We start from the raw sequence: 20,048 nt of genomic DNA, 5'->3' as shown, positions 1-20,048 counted from the left end.
AGAAGCGTGACAGATTCAAGCGTGGAAATGTGTGTATTATGTCTGAGGCCCTATAGAACTGTGTGTGGTGATGTTAGTGTGTGTTTATGGGCATTGCTGTCAAAGCTGAGTTTGTGTGTGTGTGTGTGTGTGTGTGTGTGTGTGTGTGTGTGTGTGTGTGTGTGTGTGTTGAATATGTGGTTGCTCATTTGTGCGGCGGTGAATGGAGATTTTTGTTTGCAACAGTTTCTCAAGTGACAGTGTGGGGCCCCTGAGCTGAGTGGGACCCCGGGCAACCGACACTGAAATGTATAGAAAGAGAGAGAGAGAGAGAGAGAGAGAGAGTGAAGGCAAGAGGGTGGGAAAGGCAGGAAAGAGTGATATCTGAGGACAGAGAGCGACAGAAACAGAGAAGAAAAGATCATTAAATTGGTTTCTTATGCACAAATACAGATATGAGAGATACAAAAAGAATAAGACAGAGAGTTGGATATTTATTTATTTCTTTGCTTTGTGGAGGAAGTTTTTCAGACGTATTTTCTCCACCAGCCTTCAACGTCCTCTGGATCTGTTTCCTGCCACGTCCATGAACCCTCAGATAAATGCCCCTCTGCCACAGCGGCGTTTAAAATACCTCTGCTCATAATCCACAGTGTTAGAGGAAGAAAGAAAGTGCAGCTTTTAAACCTCAGGAACCATCAGTGTGTAGATTTGTCAGATAATAACGTGTCAAAACGCGGCGTTCAGGCTGTAAACGGAGAGATGATTGAACGCAGCTCGCTGTGATGTGTCAGCAGATCCAGCCAGAAATGTTTTCATCAGTCAGATTGTTTCCAGATGGAGGTTCCTGCGGCGCAGTAATACACACAGTTAGTACTCGGATTTACAGTATCACAGTGAAGTTAACGTCTCCTCCCGGAGCTCCCACTCAGACCACAACCTTTGTTTTTCCCTCATCGTTTAACCTTAAAGCTGTTTGTCCTCAGCGACTTTAAACGTCATAATTCAACCTGATTTCATGGGAACTGCTTCTAAACGTGATTTTGAACTGATGACATGTTTGGGAATATCAGCTGTAAAATCAAACTCTTTATATTTATATTTGGATTTAACAGGGAGTGAGACCTCTCTGAAACAGGCTGTCAGCTTCTTTGTCTATTCATGCAAATCAAATATGAAATAAACCTTGTCTGGTGTGAAAGCAGCAGGAAAACTTTATGGTCATTTGCATATTTTATCACCTTTAGCAAAAGGGAAGGAAAACAGTTTCAGAGCCTTTCTACATATTTAGTTTTGATAAGGTCAGAAGGAAAAGGAAAAACACTGTGAGTCTGAAATGATTATCATCATCATCATCATCATCATCATCATTATCAGTATTACATAAACTAATGGATGAGGCTGGTATTATTGATCAATACCAGATCACATGAAGAGAATTAAAAGCACATAATAACTAAGAAAATCATTTCAGTTTAAGATGATAAAGTGTGTGTTTGGTTAGCTGAACATTAAAAGCACAAACACACACACACATACGTGTCAGCTGCATAAAGTCTTTGTCATATCTTCAGAGAAACTTGTTGTTGATGATAAAATGATAAAATAACATTGACTTTATCTTTTAACATCCCTTCAGGACTTGAACCCTCGTCCTCTTCGCCTCTGTGGAGGATTCAGTGTCGGTGTTTGTGAAGTGGACGACCCTGTCTGCACCTCCACTCACTTCCCAGCTGTGTGTGTGTGACGGAGGCTGAAGGACCTTTCAGACAAAGCTACTGTAACTTTCAAATACACACAAACTTTTCTCCATCACCTGATTTTTATTCCTCGCCGGCGACAGTCAGAGCGGCAGCCCTTTTGGTTTCAGGTTGTCCCTCCCTCCGTCTCATTCTCGTGGACACGATATCTCCGTGATGCCTCGAGGGAACTTCTTCACATTTGGCACAAACGTTCACTAGGACTCAAGGACGAACTGATTAGATTTAGGCGGACAAAGGTCAAAGGTCATGGTCACAGTGACCCCGCAAAACACGGTTTTGGCCTTGTGAACGCGATATCGCTGTAACGCCTCGAGGGAACTTCTTCACATTTGGCACAAACGTTCACCAGGACTCGAGGACGAACTGAGCCTCTGAAGAATGCAGCCCATGAATTAGGAAACAGGTTTCGAATTTCACATCTGAGGGTGTACACCAGGCAGAAGATGTTATCAAGTTGCATTATGGGAAACGAAGGGTCCAGTGTTTTTGAAGATCCATACGAAGGACTAACATTCAGGACTCGTCCTCTGCTGCTTTGACTTCTGAGCGATCTTACACTGCGAGTGCAGCAGTGAATCACCCAGGAAACCAGTTAGAGATTTTTTTAATCCTTTGATCCTTGAAGGAAAACATGGGACTGAGACTGACACAACAGGAACACACGCTGAAGACACTGAGGAACGTTTTTCTCATTGTTGGTAAGGTTTCCATTTCACCCCCGACTGTTTGAGGAAGTGGCTCTCTCTGGAGGCGTCTCCTGTTTCTTTACTTATATCCAAGTTTTTGTTTCCTCTTCTTTTCTTCTTCTTAGAGATTTTTGAAGGCTGCCACCGCCACCGCCGCCGCCACCGCCACCGCCGCCACCGCCGCCACCGCCACCGCTGCTGCTGCTGCTGCTGTAAATGTCTGGAAGGACCAATAAGATCATGAGCTGCTGCACATGGAAACAACATGATGATTGTAACTGGTCTCTAATGAATGTAATTTGCTCTTTTTGCAGCTGAACTGAACAGTGTGTGTGTGTGTGTGTGTGTGTGTGTGTGAAGGAGAAAGTGGTGTCTGCAGTCAGTCTGTCAACATGCACCTCCCATCTGGCGAACATTGTACAGGCATCTCCCATCAGTCACACCTCCACACACAAACACACACACACACACATAAACACACACACACACATAAACACACACACACACACATACACACACATTTCCTGCATGTGTGTGTGTGTGTGTGTGTGTGTGGGGAGGAGGAGGTGCTTGGTGCGTCCTCCTCCCTTTACTACTACATACTCTCTCTCTCTCTCTCTCTCAGTGCTGCTCGCTCGCTCGCAGGGCAGCAGCAGATGGACACTCAGCAGCTCAGCGTCTCGTGTTCCTGCTCCACTCTGTGATTTCTGTTTTTCTTTTTTCCTTTTTATTTGTAAAGTTGAAACAACTCTTGAATCACCGTCTTTGCCGTCTCTTCCTCTGGACACCGGTACGGACTCAGGATGAGCAGCAGCGCCTTCCTCGCCAAGGTGCAGTCCAGGATGCAGATGGCGAAGGAGATGAGCGATGAGGAGAAGTTGTACAGATACAACGGGGTGTTGTACCCGAGCATCATGTGCCCCGAGGACCATCTGAAGGCGCTGGAAAACATCAGGGCCAGGGAGGATGACATCATGCTCGTGGCTTATCCCAAATGTGGTGAGTGGTGGTGAGCCGACCACAAAATGTTTTCTCCAGCAGAAGCCGATCAGTTTTTTGTTTTAGAACTGTCTTAAGTTTTTGAGGCTGCAGGAGAATTGGCTCCATCTGTCTTCAGGATGCTGTGACCTCTGACCTGTGCAGAGTTTTATTGAATATTCTGACTAGGTGCAGTCCCAGGGGCCCAATGGATCAGGGGCCCTGGGTCAGAGCTTCTAGTTTGAAGTGGAGATTTTCTTAGAGGAACATCACAGAGCTCAGAGTTAAAGTTGGGATGATTGAGGTTTCTGTTCCGCTCCCGATCCTGATCAGTGTTTTAATATTTATAACTGTAATCAACCCAACACTTGCTGTTGTAGATTTTTCCTTTATATCAGAGCTGCACGTCCTCGTGAGGAGACGGTGGCGGTAACTCAGAGACGTATTTTACATCTGCAGAGTTGTTACGGTGGCGAAAGGTTGCGACTGTAGAGATACTGTCTTCACGTGAGAAAGAAGTCTACTGATGTGTGATTGCATGCGTCTGATTGGCCGACGCATTGCCTCGCCAACGTGCCACAGCAAGTTGAATCTGGTGCAACTTGTTTGCCAAACGAGCTGCTGCGTCAAGACGAACCGGCTCCGTTCAGGTGAACGAGACGACTCGAGCTGGTTGAAGAAGGTGAAACCTACTTCTCACGTTCACATGTTGAGTTTCATATGTTGTATGTTGTGCAGAGGTTGCAGAAAGTCACATGACCTCTCTTAAGAGGTAATGAGAGACAGGTGGAACTAATCAAGGCGTGGCGGGAAACACATCACAAGGGCAGGAAGTGAAGGATCTGAAACGAGAGTCTATCAAAATAAAACAGGAAACGATGAATGACAGTGAAATAAACGTAACCCGAGGAGCAGGGCGGGATGTGGCGGTCGGTGTGACGACTGATGAGGGGCCCCTCACATGTTTGTGCCCAGGGGCCCACCGTCTCCACGCTCTGCCCTTTGACCACCCTTCCTCTGGCTGTAACGTTAATGATTGTAACACTGGGGAAAGTGAAGGTTTTCTAACTACCTACAGTGTAAATATGAAACGTAGAGCCTTCCTGTTAGATTACTGCAGCTGCGTATTGTATTTAAAATGAAGATAACGACTTACATACTTATATATGTGTCTGATAATTAAATCTTTTTGCCTGTGAATCTTCAAAAACCAACTTCTCCTTTAATGGATGAAAATTCATATTAATTTCTTTCTACTTCGGAGACAAAATCAAATTGTTAAATTGTTCTAACGAACTCAATTAACAAACATCAACTCAAGCAAATCGGCCGCTCCGCTGCCAGAGGAAAATATTTAACTGAAGTTTGCATCTTGTCTGGACAGTAAAGTTTCTGTAACCCACCAACACACTGAGCTGAGCAACTGGAGGTGAATCACTGAACCATCCTCTTCACAGGAAAATAATTCATTCTTGTTTATTTAAAGAAAATAAAAAAAAGTTACAGATGTTAAAAAATGTTAGAAATTATTTAAACTTCGGAAAAAAAGGTGCTTTTAAAAGGAATAATTCAATATAATTCACTTTCTGTCTGAGGGCACAGACGGGATAAATCTCACGTCTGGGTGTTCAATAGAGTTGGAGTTCAGGACTGTTAGCCTAGCTTAGCATAAGCACTGAAAGCTGGGGGAAACAGCTAGCATGGCTCTGTCCAACGCACCGACCAACAGCTCTAAAACTGTTTGAGTGCTGGGACTATTTCTTGTTGAACAACAGTTGCTGCAGCTTCCTGAAGTCTTCAGAATAATATAGATCTTTGTTATCATTGTTAAAAAAAAACAATAAAAGGCCATAATTATACACTGTTGTTTGTCATAAAATAGCTCCAGTGTGCTGCTTTGAATTAGCATATCCAAAATAAAATCCAAAATCTTATCGGATTATTTCTTTAATAAATCATCATAAATAAATAACTGAATGCAGGAATATATTTCCTGTTGTTACACACTGGACACGCTGCTGTGATTACAGGGAATGATCTTCCGCTTTGTTTGGCTCCTAATTTCCACTTGGGTTGATGAGCTGTTGCCCATTCCACAATCAGCACTGCCCACAAACATCTGCAGAGAGCAGGAGGCAGAAACATGCACCAAGCAACCCCCCGGGGTTAGATCCGTCTCCTTCCCCCCAGGTCTGATTTTACTTACTAGTTCGGTTAAGGCTTTTGTTTTGTGGCACTGCACTCAATTTGAAAACCTTTGAATTTGAATGTTGGTGCATTCAAGGACACTCAGACACCAAAATGTACTAAATTGATTAGCTGATGAATCGTGTGGAGACTGGAGTCACATATTTTCTGCTACAGGTTTTTATCATCTTTTATTGTGAAATACTTATTACTATAATTTTACCTGATCTTTATCTCTTCCAGTTCGGATTAAACAAACAACAGATAAAATATTAACCACAGAGGTTCAGAGGAGCTGGTAGGAGGATTTTTTTGCAGTGTTAAGATGAACAAACCGTCTCCAGGTTGAGGCTTTATATTTAATGTATTCTGATATTTACGAGTTCTATGAGATTTTAGTTTCACACTATCAGGTTTCGCAAAGACTTGGGGATCTTGCAGGGTCACTATTTGCAAGACTACGACCACATTCCTTTGAGATTCTTTCCCATCATGCTCCTGGTGGAAGTTTACAGGATTTTTTACTCTTTGAAATTCCACATTATTATTATTATTATTATCATTATTATATAAAGTCAGGAACTCAACACAACATGATTTGCCCCAATGATGGTATTAGGACCCTGTATTTATGATTTCCTGATGTTTTTAAAGCTCCATCTGTCTTCTTCTTCTGTGTTTTATTTGAAGTGTTGATCCATCAGAAGATATAAAAACCATCTCAGTGTAGTTTTACATCTCCTCTCTCAGGCTTCTCTCTGGAGCTCTAGTAACAACAGGTCAGTGAGCCAATCAGAAGAGAGGAGGCTCTGAGCCTCTCCTGATTGGCTGACTGTTTTCTGAGTGATCCAATAAAAATACAGCAGATTTACGGATATACAAAGGAGGGAAATCAGCCACATGTGAGCGCTTTAACCTCGCTCCCTTCAGTGACCACTTTACTGACATCACTTTCAGGAATTCTGGGTACTCTGGCGCTTTAAATCTGTGCTGTCACCTGAGGGAACGTGGCACTGATTCATTGATATTTAAAAGCATCTTCCTGTTTGCTGCACACAGCGCTCACAGTTTGGTGTCAGTGGAAGAGGAGCGTGACATTCCTGCTGTCGCCGCGGTGCGTTTGAGGAATGTGACATGTTTTCTTTTCAGGGGAGTGTTTACTTTTTCAAAAAGGCTTTTGCACGGCAGCTCGTGGGTGCAGACACGACACGAAGACAGACGAGTTAATCACCTTTGGAGGAATGCTAGATTACGCACACCCACCCCACATCTCCATTGCATATAGGGGCCCGTTTAGACTGGGGCCCACATCAAGATGACAGAGCTATTTATCTATGGGTGTGAGACTATACATGCCCTCGTGAGTGGAGCCAATGGGAGGCCTCCGAACGTCCCCTCTTGACGTTACAGGCAGTTTAATCAGCCTTACACGGCCGACTGCCACAGATAATGGCTTCTTGACATCTGGGTGATATATGACGGAGATAGGGGAAGACTAGCCCGACCTTCACCCCAACACTCTCACATTTATAGTCTCCTGCTGTTTACTGCCTTGCAATATTTCACCCCTTCACTGGTTTCTGTGCATGTTGCACGACGTGAATCTAAAGCCGCTCACAGTTTCCGCTCCCTGATGACATTTTTAGATCACATAACAATTCCCCGTCACCCCAGGAAGAAGCTTTACCTGCTGTTAAAGCGTCAGTCTGTCCAAAGAACATAAAGAAACAAGATGAAACGTTGTGGTTGTGTTTGATCGGATAACATGTCTCTGAGATCAGGTGTAGTGGAGTTCTCAGCCCCGGGCACTTCCTACTGTGTCTAACTGTAAAATCCAGCCCTCATAGTGAAGCCCAGAGGGTGTGATGCAGAAAAACAATAAATCCGTGCTAACAAATGATTTAATTTGTACCATCAAATTACTGTAATTACCATGGGTGCATGTAAATATCCACGTATGGAATCAGCTGTAACACCTGAACAGCATGTGCTGTAGCTGTAGCTGTTAGCATGAGCAGAAAGGTTAGCAGTGAGCTAACGTAAACAAACTGTTAAAGTGGTTTGCTTGCTGAAATAGCTGCTGGAAAACCAGTGAAACGAAAGTATCGAGAGTTCAGGTTTAAAAAACTTTTATTTAGCATTAGCATCCAGTTTAAAACGAGTTCAGACAAAAACATTCAGAAGAAGACAGCTGCTGCTAAATCGTAGACTGTAAATAAAGATGGACGTCGCCTCTGTGACGTCACCCACAGGTTTCTGAAGCTCAGAGTGACCTGCTCCAATGACGCCATCTTGGCAGTGTCTGACTCCGCCCCTAACTCCCAGATAATCCAAAAAAATAGGCAAAGAGGAGGGGCTTGTGTGGAGCTGAGAAGTTTGTGGCAAGCATAGGCTCACCTACCTGTCACTCAAAGAGGCCACGCCCTCAATCTTCCATAACTTTAGTCCTCGATAAAATATAAACAGGTGAGTTATATACACAGGTGAGTTATATAAACAGGTGTCATGAAGGAGGAAATTAGCTCTAGAGACCAAAACAGTTTCTGTACCAGGCTGTAAACATGTTTATTTCTGCTGTAAAGTTGGACATTTTAACATGGGAGTCTATGGGGACTGACTCACTGTTGGAGCCAGACTCTAGTGGTCATTAGAGGAACTGCAGCTTCTGGTTCTTGGCCTCATTTTTGCCGCTTGTGTTCATTCACCTGACCATATAAATAATACCCAAGTGTTTTATTTCACGATGTTGAGAACAACCTCAGCTCTTTTCTATAACGAGGCTCCTCACCGTGCAAACAGACCATTCGGCCCAAATGATGAAAACTTGACACCTAGTTTTTGAAATTCTTCAAATATTTAGTGAAAACGAACCTTTACTGATGTGGACGAGTTGAAATATGTTCAGCAAAGTCTGTAGGTTCATAAAAATAGAGCAACATGTGGGTAAAATAGTAGATGAATGGAGAATAAAAACCTAAAATGAAAGTCTGTCGCTCTACTTTAACCAGTATTTAGAGGCTGTGAGTCACATATGATCTCAAAAAAATATGTAAAGGAAAGTGGAGAGTCGACAGATTCTAACAACATTTAAATCATATTTCTATGCTTTATTAGTGCAAAGATATTAATAGAAACATTCGGTTAAAGGGGCTAAACTGAAAACAGGCCTGTGTGTGTGTGTTGGTGTGGATTTATGGTCGTTTAGCAGGAAACTTAACAACAATAATGTTGATTTATTAACTGTGCATTGTGCATTTATACAGTATTAAAGGAAAAATATTGTCTGATCATGTGCTCATGCTCAGATCAGGAAAGTGTTTCACAGGCACCAAATATTTTGTTGACTTGAAGCTCGGAGTTCTGGCTGGTCTCCGGTGCCTGGGGGGAAATAATGAAGCTGCCATGTATAGTGGGGGTCAACAGGGGCCCGGCAACAAGGAACCCTCCAGGAGGTCCATTATTCTCTTATATCGCACGGCCTCATCAGTCATTATCACTTCCATACAGTATGACATGTCTCCTTTAACCAGTAACTCTCTTCCCACAGCCCACAACTTTAAAATCCTTTAACCCCTTCAAGGCTCTGTGTGTGTTATATCTGCTGTTACTGTGAGTCAATGAGACATTGTGTGTGTGTGTGTGTGTGTGTGTGTGTGCCCAGGTTTTAATTGGATGGTGGGGGTGGTGAGGAAGATCATTGCAGAGTCCATGGGGGTGAAAACTGAGTCCAGGATGCCGCCGCTGATCGAGTTCTTTGGACCAGACGTCTTAAAGGTACCTGCTGGTTGTGTGTGTGTGTGTGTGTGTGTGTGTGTGTGTGTGTGTGTGTGTGTGTGTGCAGGTAGACAGACAGAGATAAAGTCTGTCTGTGTTTGTGTGAAGTCAGATGTTATCTAACAAAGAGCTGTGAATGAAGACTGGTGTAAAGTAAAAGTTGTGGATCTTCGTTATGAACCGTCAGAGTTTTATCACCTTTCAGCCTCTTTTAACTAATTATTTTGGTTTAAACTTTGGTTTTGTTTCCTCTGCCTCTGAGTAGTTTTGTTAGCGGGGCTCACGACACTTTAAAACACCTCGAGAATTCATTAATAATGTGTCATGAAATATAGTGAGAAAGAGAAATATCCATAATTTATACAAATGCTTTACAATATACTTTTTTTATCAAGACATTTTTTTGGACATATACATTTGTAGAAACTGTGTTCTTTGGGATTTTCTTCAGACACTGATGATGATTTGATCTTCATCATCATCATCATCATGTTAAAATAACCACCATCATTTCCCATTAAAAGAAACCAGTGTTGTGACCATTTTAACCAGTTTAACCAGCCATTTAAAACCAGAACCTGCAGCTTTGTTCCTGTGTGTTCCCGCCTCATCACATCCTCCCTGCTGTTCAAACAGTGCAACCACACCTCATCAAGGCAGCGTGTGTGTGTGTGTGTGTGTGTGTGTGTGCGTCAACAGTTTGCTGTGGTCTGATTAATCATGTGTTGAACTCTGCGCTGTTAAAATACAGAGAAACCACATGAAGCTGGTTAGCTTAGTTTAGCATTTACACGAGGGGGGGGGGGGGGGGGGGGGGGGAGAAAAAAAACAGGGGGGGGGGGGGGGGGGGGGGGGGGGGGCAGTTAAACATAATCCAAAGGTCAGAACAGTCTTGTTTGCTGTTGTATTCAGAACTATTTCCAACAAATGTTTTGCCTGTTTGTGTGTTTTCTAGTGTCACATTTCTACTTAGAACTCTACATTTATTTATTTATTTATTTTTATTTATTTGTTGTGAAGCAAGATAAAGACAAAGAAAAGTGATAACAATATTTTACAAAACACTAGCAAGACATAAAATAACATAAAATAACATACGTAACATAAAATAACAAAATAACAAGTCATAAAAAATGAAGCATAATATGAACATAACAAGATGGTAATAACGTAAATTTAACTACTATGACATGACATAACAACAAGCGTAACGTAACTAACGTGATTACTTAACAAGGTAAACTGAACGTAAGTACGTTAACGTAACGTTAAGTGACTACGTGACATGATGACCACACTATTACAGAGAACATTGAGGTGACTTCTATATATTTTATTTATTGAGAGGGAAGGGTTTGAAAGAGGGAGAGAGAAAACACAAAAATATATAGGAAATAAACAAATAAAGTGTCAGGTATTATTTAATTTATTTTCCTTCCTCTCCTACCGGGCAGATAAACAGGGTACTTGTTCCTTTCTGACTCAGCAAAAGACTAAATCTATGTTCATGTCATGAAGAACTGTTGTAATTGGGGTTCAGGTGAAGGTTAAAACTCTTGTCACTTTGAATTATGTTTATATGCTGACGATCTGTTTTCTGAATGACATTTTAATAGAAAGGGACGTTGATCTAAAGACTGGGGTTCACGTGTGGTTTTGGTTTTATTCACGTGCAACAAAATAAGTAATCGGCTGATGTCGAACACTTTCCTCTCAGACGGTGGATGAAAACTCCCTCTCCCAGGTTTCTGGGGACTCACCTGCATCCCGACAACATCCCCTCTCCTTTTATGCAAAGAAAACCAAGGTAAGTTTTAACTGTAGCAACAGATGACACAGAGAGAGGTCAAGAGGTCAGAGTCACGTCACAAATAGGAAATAAAGGCTGGTTTGAGTTCAAATCATTAGTTTATTCTCATATTCTTTTGTTTGTCACATTTTTTAAATTTAATTTAGGATTTTATGATTTTCCTACTCCTCTATTCTTTCTTTGTCACAGTTTCAGTCGAAATGTAAATGTAATTGATGTGTTTTATGTTTTACAATCACGTCTCGTACAGATGCTGGTGATCTTCAGGAATGCCCAAGACACTCTGGTTCCTTCTATCACTTCTCCATCAACAACCCAGTCCTCTCCAGTCCAGTCCTGGAATACTTCTACTCTCACTTCCTGAGTGGAGAACGGTAAATAAATCTCGAGCCAAAGAAATTTTACTGGATGCTGATTATTAGGTCGCTGCATCTGATTATTGTGGATCACATTTGATGTTTTAAACATTTTGTTTTATTACAACAAGAGGAAGATTTTCTAGAATTGTTCTTTGTGTCCTCAGGACCTTGAAACTGAGACTGTATGGAGGTAAATTACATCTTTTTTATGGATCTCCAGTGTGTTTCATAAAACATGATTACACAATCATTTTTCTTGTGCCAATGAACCGCATGAAAATTGCAAAACCAGCTGTGTATTAGCGGCCTCACACTAGTTTCTGACTCCCTAACTCTGCAGCTCTCTCAGCTCTGAAGCTGTAATCTGTTAAAAAGTTCATAAATTAGTCAGTCCTAAAACAGCTGCTCACTGTAGCTTTAATCAAGCAAACCAGAGGAAATGGTGCCTTTGTTGGGGACTATTTTCAGCGGCGGATGGTTTAGAGCTCTTATGCACAGAAGAGTTTGGGCTTTTAAATGAAATCTATACTTCATTCGAAATCAAAGTGTTAAATCCAGGAATCATGAGACGAAGAACTGAACAACAACATAAACTCAAGCACAAAATCAGATCAATGAATCCAGATTTCCACATTATTTCAATCTTTGAGAAAATCTGAACTGATGTCAGGAGGCATGGAGTCACTCCAGATTATAAAATGTGACTTTTATTACACCCACCCATCCACCACAGAGCGCCACTTCTTGTTTGGCACATACAGTCACAGTGTGACTTGAGCTCCACTGGGTTTATGGGATAATAAACAGCGTGTTTCGGCCAACTCAGCAGCTGGGTCAGGGTGGAAATGTTGGAGGCATTTAAATCCAGTTGGGGTAAAAGAAACCACTTGTTTCTTTTACTACAGCAACACATTCATGAACATCACATCACAGAGCATTAAGAAGAAGAAGTAAATCATTATTTAAGCATATTTGATGTGAGATGTGATGTTATTTGGATTTAAATTTCAGGTCCACGTCTTTTAATTTGGAATCCTGAAGAATTCCGTTGCGAGCGCGGTTACCCATGGTAACGCCAGTCAACTAGCCTGCTGAGCGGCTACTTTTTCCAAGAGAAAAGAAAAGTCGGTTTAATAACTGTAGCATTCGCTTCCATTAGCATCGTTAGCACAGCTGGGCGTCTGAGTGCGCTGCTCAAAGGTTAACCCACTAGGTAGCCAATTAGCTAGCCAACTAGCTAAGCTAAAGAGTCAGGTATGGTGAGTGCAGCAACTGATACTGCTAATTAGTACCAAACATATAAATAAGATAATACTATAATTTCACTCACCTGAAAAACCAGGTGCACAGACTTCTAGTGACTGTGGCAGCCCACCTGTCACTCAAACTTTAAGCCTTAATAATATTTAAACAAGGGGAGTTATATAAACAAATAGCTATAGACACCAAAACCCATTTTTGTAGCAGGCTGTAAACATGTTTTATTTCTGCTGTAAAGTTGGATATTTTAACAAATAATCTGTATTTCCTCTGTCTGCTTCCAATAAAAGTCCCATACTTGAGGTCTTTTAATGTGAGCAGCAGTAGTAGTAGTTGGGTTAGTAGTAATTAGTAGTAGATTAGCATTAGCAGGAACTGGATACACCTCTGATTTTGTAGGAAGTGAACAGTCAGATGAATTTATAAATGACAAAATTACAATGAGGTAAATAGAATTACAGATCAACACTGAATCACATGCACACTCACTTTCCTGTGAATCCCTCGTGCACGTGAAGACAAAACATAGACAGTACAAATAAGTACCACTGAAAAGAAGTGGACCAGACGTACGAAGCACTTATAGTGGGAGTACTCTGAGCTCTATAACTCTTCCAGTGTGACTGTAAACCATCATCGCTGCCTAGAGATTACAGAGCTGTAAAGAGCTTCACTTTATAGCTTTAATTACCCAGCAGGCACCTCAGGCAGAGCCGTGCGTGTGTGAGGCTGAAAAACATCCAGACGCAGTGAAAGAACCTCAGTTTACAAACCATTTTGACCCAATTAAATTTAAACTTTTCGAAATCTCTCTCTTTTATTTTACGCCACATTTTTACGCAAATAATGTTGGAAGACGTCGGTGAAGTTTGGAGTGTTTGATGTCGGGGTTAATAATTAGTTTTGTTTGTTGGAGCAGTTTTCAACAGTTAAAGACGTAATATTTGTTTTCATTGTTTGATTTGTTTTGGTTGTGTGTGTGTGTGTGTGTGTGTGTGTGTGTGTGTGTGTGTGTGGGGAAGTTCCTTGGGGGTCATACTTTGATCACGCTCTGGCCTGGGAGAAGAGGATTGACGACCCTAACGTCATGATTGTCACCTTATGAAGAGCTAAAACAGGTGCTCACACGCTGATTGTTCAGTTTCTGTCGGACAGACTGTCGTGGCGTTGAGAAGATATTATATTTTTTTTTACATATTGAAATGTTTAAAAATCTTGTTTCAATGGAGCATTTGAATTAATAACTAAACTTTAAATGAGAATTGACACGTGTAACACAAAAGGCAGGTGAGGTCTTCGTTGTTGTCACCTGATGTTTGATGGCTTTATCACCTGTATAATGTGATAAATTCATATGTGCTTTAGTTTCTGTTTCCATTTCCAAACTATCATGAGAGTGTTTAAACTCATTTCCTTCCTTCACATAGTCTTGTTTAAAACCTCAGAGGACACATCGAGGTACAGACAACATAATAAACTCAAATCAACACAATTATATGCATTATACACACTAATTATGATAATTATATATACTAATGAGGCCAACTTAAAGTTCTGTTGAATAACATTGGAAGTATGTGGGGCACAGATCTCCTAACTCTGTCTGAATGTCTGAATCTGAATTCTGGGCCTCTGACATTCCAAGTGAAAAAGCTTCATAAATCAGGAAGGATTAGAGCGGATCCCTCCGCACTGATCCCATAACTATCTCCTGATGAAGCTTAATGCGCAGTGATCTACTGCAACAACAGGTCTGATGGTGCCCAACTGGCCGAACAACCGCGTAAAATGAAATCCCTGTAATCCGACACAGAGAGGAGAACTCTTTCTCTCGTAAATAAAGGAAACAAGATTTTATGTCTGAAGAAATCCAACTTCAAACCTCACTTCGGATCACAGCTGATCAATGTGTTTTAAAAGTAAGTTAGATATTAACACCCTTTCCAGGTCTCATTTCTACATTAATTTCTTTTGATTCACCTTTTAAAGGGTTTTACATATAAATAACACCCAAGTTTTTATATCACAACGTTGAGAAACAACCTCCTCACCGTGCAAACAGACCATTCTCGGCCCAAATAATAAAAACCTAGTTTTTGAAATCCTTCAATATTTAGTGAAAACAAAGATGAGTTGAAATGTGTTCAGCAAAGGTCTGTAGGTTCATAAAAATAAGCAACATGTGAGTAAAATAGATGGAATGGAGAATAAATGCAATAAAATGAACTGAGTTGTAGTTGTCGTCTGTCGCTCTCACAGAAATATTTAAAGGAAAGTTGAGAGTCGACAGATTCTAACATTTAAATCATATTTTCTACTTTGTACTACGTAACGATATTAATAGAAACATCATCGACCTCAGAGGGTAAACAGAACAAATTTCAAAACGACCATAGTTAATATTCTTGAAAATATTGATTGAAACCAATGACTAATTATTGACTCTTTCCAAGTCTTGGTTCAGTTATCTTAATGAATCACTTTAAGTTCACTTCCTCACTAACAGAGACCTGGAGTTTCTGTCGTAATGTATTGCTCTGTTTTCGTTTCCTGTCCTGCAGGACCTGAGCGAGGGCGTCCGTCAGATCTCCAGCTTTTTTGGTTTCAGCCTGACGGAGGCTCAGGGTGCATCAGATCGCCGAGGGGGACCTTCACCGCATGAAGGAGAGCTCCGCAACTCCCACGGCACCATGGGAAAGTCATCTTCAGAAAAGGTTCCTGAATCATTTCACAAACGGCATCTTGGTGTTTCACGTAATACAGGAAGTTAACTGTGCCGTGTTTCTGTACTCTAACAGTGAGGTCGGGGACTGGAGGAAACCATTTTCACGAGCAGAGCCAAGAGATGGACGAGGCCTCAACAAACACCTGGCGGGAACCAGGCTGGGAGCGAAACTCAACTACCACTGCACTGCCAGAGGAAGAGAGGGAGGAAGAGTTTGTAGAAGAAGAAGTGTGCGAAGACTTTTCAGCCCTGAGCTGAGTCAGACCCCGACCGTGGCATCCACCCTCACCACGCTAAGCTAAAGTGGAAGAGAGGGTGTAGAGCGGACTTCGCGCAGAATGACAGGAAACGCTGCCTGCGAGGCTCAGCTCAAGCGATGCTAACTTAAGTACCCATGTGAAGAATATTATGATGAGAAGAAGAAGAAGAAGAAGAAGAAGAAGAAGAAGAATTCTAGGAATGGAAAACTTATTAAAGAATAGTTGAACATTTTGGGGGGTCATTGCCACTTTTCTCTCTGTGGATGGAACCAAATAAGGATGTTAAATTGTTAAGGTGTATAAGGTTACCTCTTTCCAGGTCTGCTGTGGCCCTTACCATATTTACAGTAGTAGTAGGTCATGACGATGAGTATTCCCCAAAATGTCAAACTATTCCTTATTAACCCTCACAAGCCCTGGGGAGTTTAAATATCAGTGACAAAAACGTGACAAACTCACTGTTCAACGACACAGAAAGCAAAAGGGAGAAATTCTCCTCTGATGTTTTGTTTTTTCTCAGATTTTTCACCCTGAAGCATTAAAAGCTGATAAAAACTGAGATTTCTGACAGGAACCCTTTTGTCAGTTTGGTGGAGACATTAAAATGCCTAATTGGCTTAAACTCCAACCTCAAAATCATCAACTCTTCTTTTAGATTTAAACGTTAGTGCCCCCGTGTGGTCGCACCACAAGAACAGAATGGTGGCAGCAGCAGGGCACAAGATTAATTCAACATAAAGCACATACAAATCAAAACCTCTTCATATGGTGTTTTGCGTTGAGTTTGCTTTAAGCCATGCAGTTTGTTTCAGCTTACTCGATTCACTGAGTTTCCACCAAATCTCACACAACTGCAAGCTTAGTCAGAGCCCTCAAGTCTCTCAGGTTGTGTCAATTTTTCCAACCAGCACATGAATGTTAAGTTCAGGTTGTTTTTATTCAACCGATGTTCACAACTGATTTAAAACACATCAAACCGCTGAATGTCTTTGTTCTGGCAGTAACCATGAACTCAGTGGAATTAATTCTTGAAAACGTTCCATTTCTGTTGAAACTGTGGCATTGAACACAATACTGTGATGCATATTATGGGCTTGTTATAAATATGACAGTCACTGGTTTGTATAAATTCATAATGTACAGTACATCCACTGTACAATGATATGTGAAAAATTAAAACTCTTTTTTCCAGATGGTTAGTTGTTTGAGTCCATCGTTATCACTTCAGGGCTGAGACTCACTATGTTATATATGTAACAAGTTGAGAATGTCACTTTAAATATATATATCCTTCACCTGAATGAGTAAGTCAAGTACTCAAAACTATCGCTGCATTCACTGACAGTGCAAACAAATACAGGATTATGCAAAAACCACTTCAGAAACAACATGAAGCTTTAAATTGATCCGGGCTGTAAGATTATGTTTACTGTTTAAAAATCCTCAGATTTGATACAGTTTATGTCCTCAGGATATTTCCTTTGCCACTATCTATGGGAATGGTGGATAAACAAAATACAAAAATACAAAACAACAAACGTTTGAACCAAACAAAACAGTAATATACAGTATATAAAACAAGGTGAAGAAATTAATACATTTGGTACATTGTTATGTTTCTGTGTGACTGAAGTCTTCTAATCATCCAAGAAAAATTAAAAGACACAGCTTTAATCTAAAATCCAAATATTTATAAATTACAATCATAACATGAAAAATTGTATTTAAATGAATCAAAATTAAAGTTTTTTAAAATCATAAATCAGGACTCAAAGTGGCCTCAGATGTTTTTACTTCCTGTTTACAAAAATGTTTGTATTGAAAAATACACACAAGACATTTGAGTTTAAATGTCGCAAGCCCTGCATTTTCCAGGCAATCCCAACCTAAAATTTTATTGTTTTATTCCATTATTTTTATTCATTTTACATTAATATTTTATGATAATCAATGCTTTCAACAATGTTTTTATGTTATTTTATGTCTTTCTTTTAATGTGAGGCACTTGGTGCATGTCATTTCTTGCTTGCTAAAAGCACTATTATGCTTTATTTCTTGTATGAATGGTGCTATATAAATAACCGTTTTTTTATTGTCTATTAACTATCTGCGAAAAAGACCTTATCTAACAAAAACGTCTATGCTTTACTGAAAATCCACCTGACCGGAAAACGCCCAAACGTCACCGGTTTAAATATTATAAGATAGCCTGACACGAGAATGTCGACGTAATAGTTATTATTGCTAACGCGGACATGACACGACGTTGGTCGCTGAAAGTTGACGTGAAATGACATCATAGCGGGCCTGCAATGTCCTGTCTTCCGACTTAAGCAAACCATGACGCCTTCAGAACGACTAAACGAGTTAGACGTGTATTACGGTTCTGCCGTTTAAACTTCACCCGCTAAGAGCCGCCACGTTAAAATCCCATTCACGTACAGGCTAATGATATCAGCGCTTGTTTCCTTGTAGCTAGCTAGCCTAACGATTACCCGTTCGCTGACCCGAACAGAGCGGAAGCATCATGTCCGGCGCAAGCTTAACGGCAGAGTGCGCTAAAATGCTAAAAACTTGTGAGGAAGGAATTGACGACCGTGTAACGAACGAGTTTATTTAGACGGCCAGAACCAAACTTGTAAAATGAAAAAAAAATTCACATCCTGTTTGGCTTTTGTTTGTGACTCGAGGAGTAAAGCCGCTGTCCACGCTGCTCAGGTCACCTGCTGCCTCCCAGTCTGTTCCTCCTGGCTACTGTTCAGGGGCTGAAATACAACGCACTTTTCAATGCAAAATCAGTGAGGGTGTCCTGCTGCCACATAGAGGAATTACAGAACTATTCATTTATACCATTAACAATGCAGTGAGTTCTGCTATAATAATGTTTTGCAATGAGCAGTGTAAACATTATCATTTAAGTTATTGTTTTAGGCCAATGAAAAAGGTTTGCTAAATTGTGTCTTTTAGTCAATCAATTTACATCAATTGGAAAGACAATAACTTAAATGATAATTTTAACACTGCTCATTGCAAACATTTGTATCATTAGCAACACTCACTGTATTTTAAATATTAAATGAGTTCTGTAATTCCTCTATGTTGGCAGCAGGACACCCTCACTGATTTGCATGAGAATAGTGCTTGTATTCAGCTGAACAGGAGCCAGGAAGGAAGACTGGGACGGCAGCAGGTGACCTGAGCAGCAAGTGGACAGCGGCTTTTAACTCCCGAGACACAAACAAAACCAACAAGATTATATTATTTTTTCATTTTTACAGTTTTGTTTCTTGCGTTCTAAAAAACCGGCGTAACAGTGTCCAATTCCTCCCACAATCTTTAGCATTATTAGGCCAACTTCTGCCGTTAGCTGCGCCGGACTGATGCTCCGCTCTGTTCGGGCAGGCGCTGGCTAAACGTTAGCTAGCTAGCTACAAGAGAAAACAAGCGCTGAATATTACCGAACGTGAATGGGATTTAACGTGCGCTCTTACCGGGTGAAGTTTAACGGCAGACCGTAAATACACGTCTACCGTTAGTGTCTGAAGCGTCATGTTGCAGATGGAGACAGACAGCAGCCCGCATTGAGTCATTCACTTCAACTAGACGAACCAACACGTCAGGTCAGTCCGCGTTAGCCACATCAATAACAACGCGGGGACATCGGTCAGCGCCTATCAAAATTAAACCGGTGACGTTTGGTTTCCGGTCTGGATTTTCAAAACAACGTTTTTTAATAAAGTCATTTCAAATGAGTTAATAACAATAAAAAAACGTTATTTATTATAGCCCCATTCATACAAGAAATAAAGGCATAAAGGCTTTACAACAAAGAAATGACATGCACCAAGTTGCCTCACATGAAAAGAAAAGACATAAAATGAACATAAAACATTGTTGAAAGCATTGATATATAAAATATTAATGTAAAATGAGATAAAATAAATGAATTAAAACAATAAATTATTAGTGTGGATTTGCTTGTTGAAAGCAGGGGTGCTGCAAGACACATTTAACCTCAAATTGTCTCTGTTGTGTTTTTCAATACAAACATTTGTAAACAGGAGTAAAAACTCTGAGGCACTTTGAGTCCTGATTATGAGATTTTTAAATAAAACTTTAATTTTAATCTCATTTGAAATAATACAAAAGTTCTGTTCATTAATATGTGCGATTTGTAATTTATTAATATTTGATTTAGATTAAAGCTGTGTCTTTTAATTTTTCTGGATGATTAGAAGACTTCAGTCACAGGAAACATGACAATGTA

General features: G+C 40.6%; 1 protein-coding gene across 1 annotated transcript in view; it reads left to right on the top strand.

Annotated features, from left to right (window-relative positions):
* Positions 1 to 3,084: 3,084 nt before the first annotated feature.
* Positions 3,085 to 20,048, top strand: part of sult6b1 (sulfotransferase family 6B member 1) — a 22,950-nt gene continuing 5,986 nt past the window's right edge. Inside the window, exons 1-2 of the mRNA XM_022748661.1 lie at positions 3,085 to 3,427; positions 9,255 to 9,367. Coding sequence (XP_022604382.1) covers positions 3,232 to 3,427; positions 9,255 to 9,367 — 309 coding nt within the window. The 5' untranslated portion in view covers positions 3,085 to 3,231. The remainder of the gene's footprint in view (positions 3,428 to 9,254; positions 9,368 to 20,048) is intronic.

Source organism: Seriola dumerili, unplaced genomic scaffold, assembly GCF_002260705.1.
Source record: "Seriola dumerili isolate Sdu_G_001 unplaced genomic scaffold, Sdu_1.0 BDQW01000127.1, whole genome shotgun sequence".
Classification (NCBI taxonomy): domain Eukaryota; kingdom Metazoa; phylum Chordata; class Actinopteri; order Carangiformes; family Carangidae; genus Seriola; species Seriola dumerili.
Note: the sequence above shows the minus strand (reverse complement) of the source record. Positions and strands in the feature narration are given on the sequence as shown.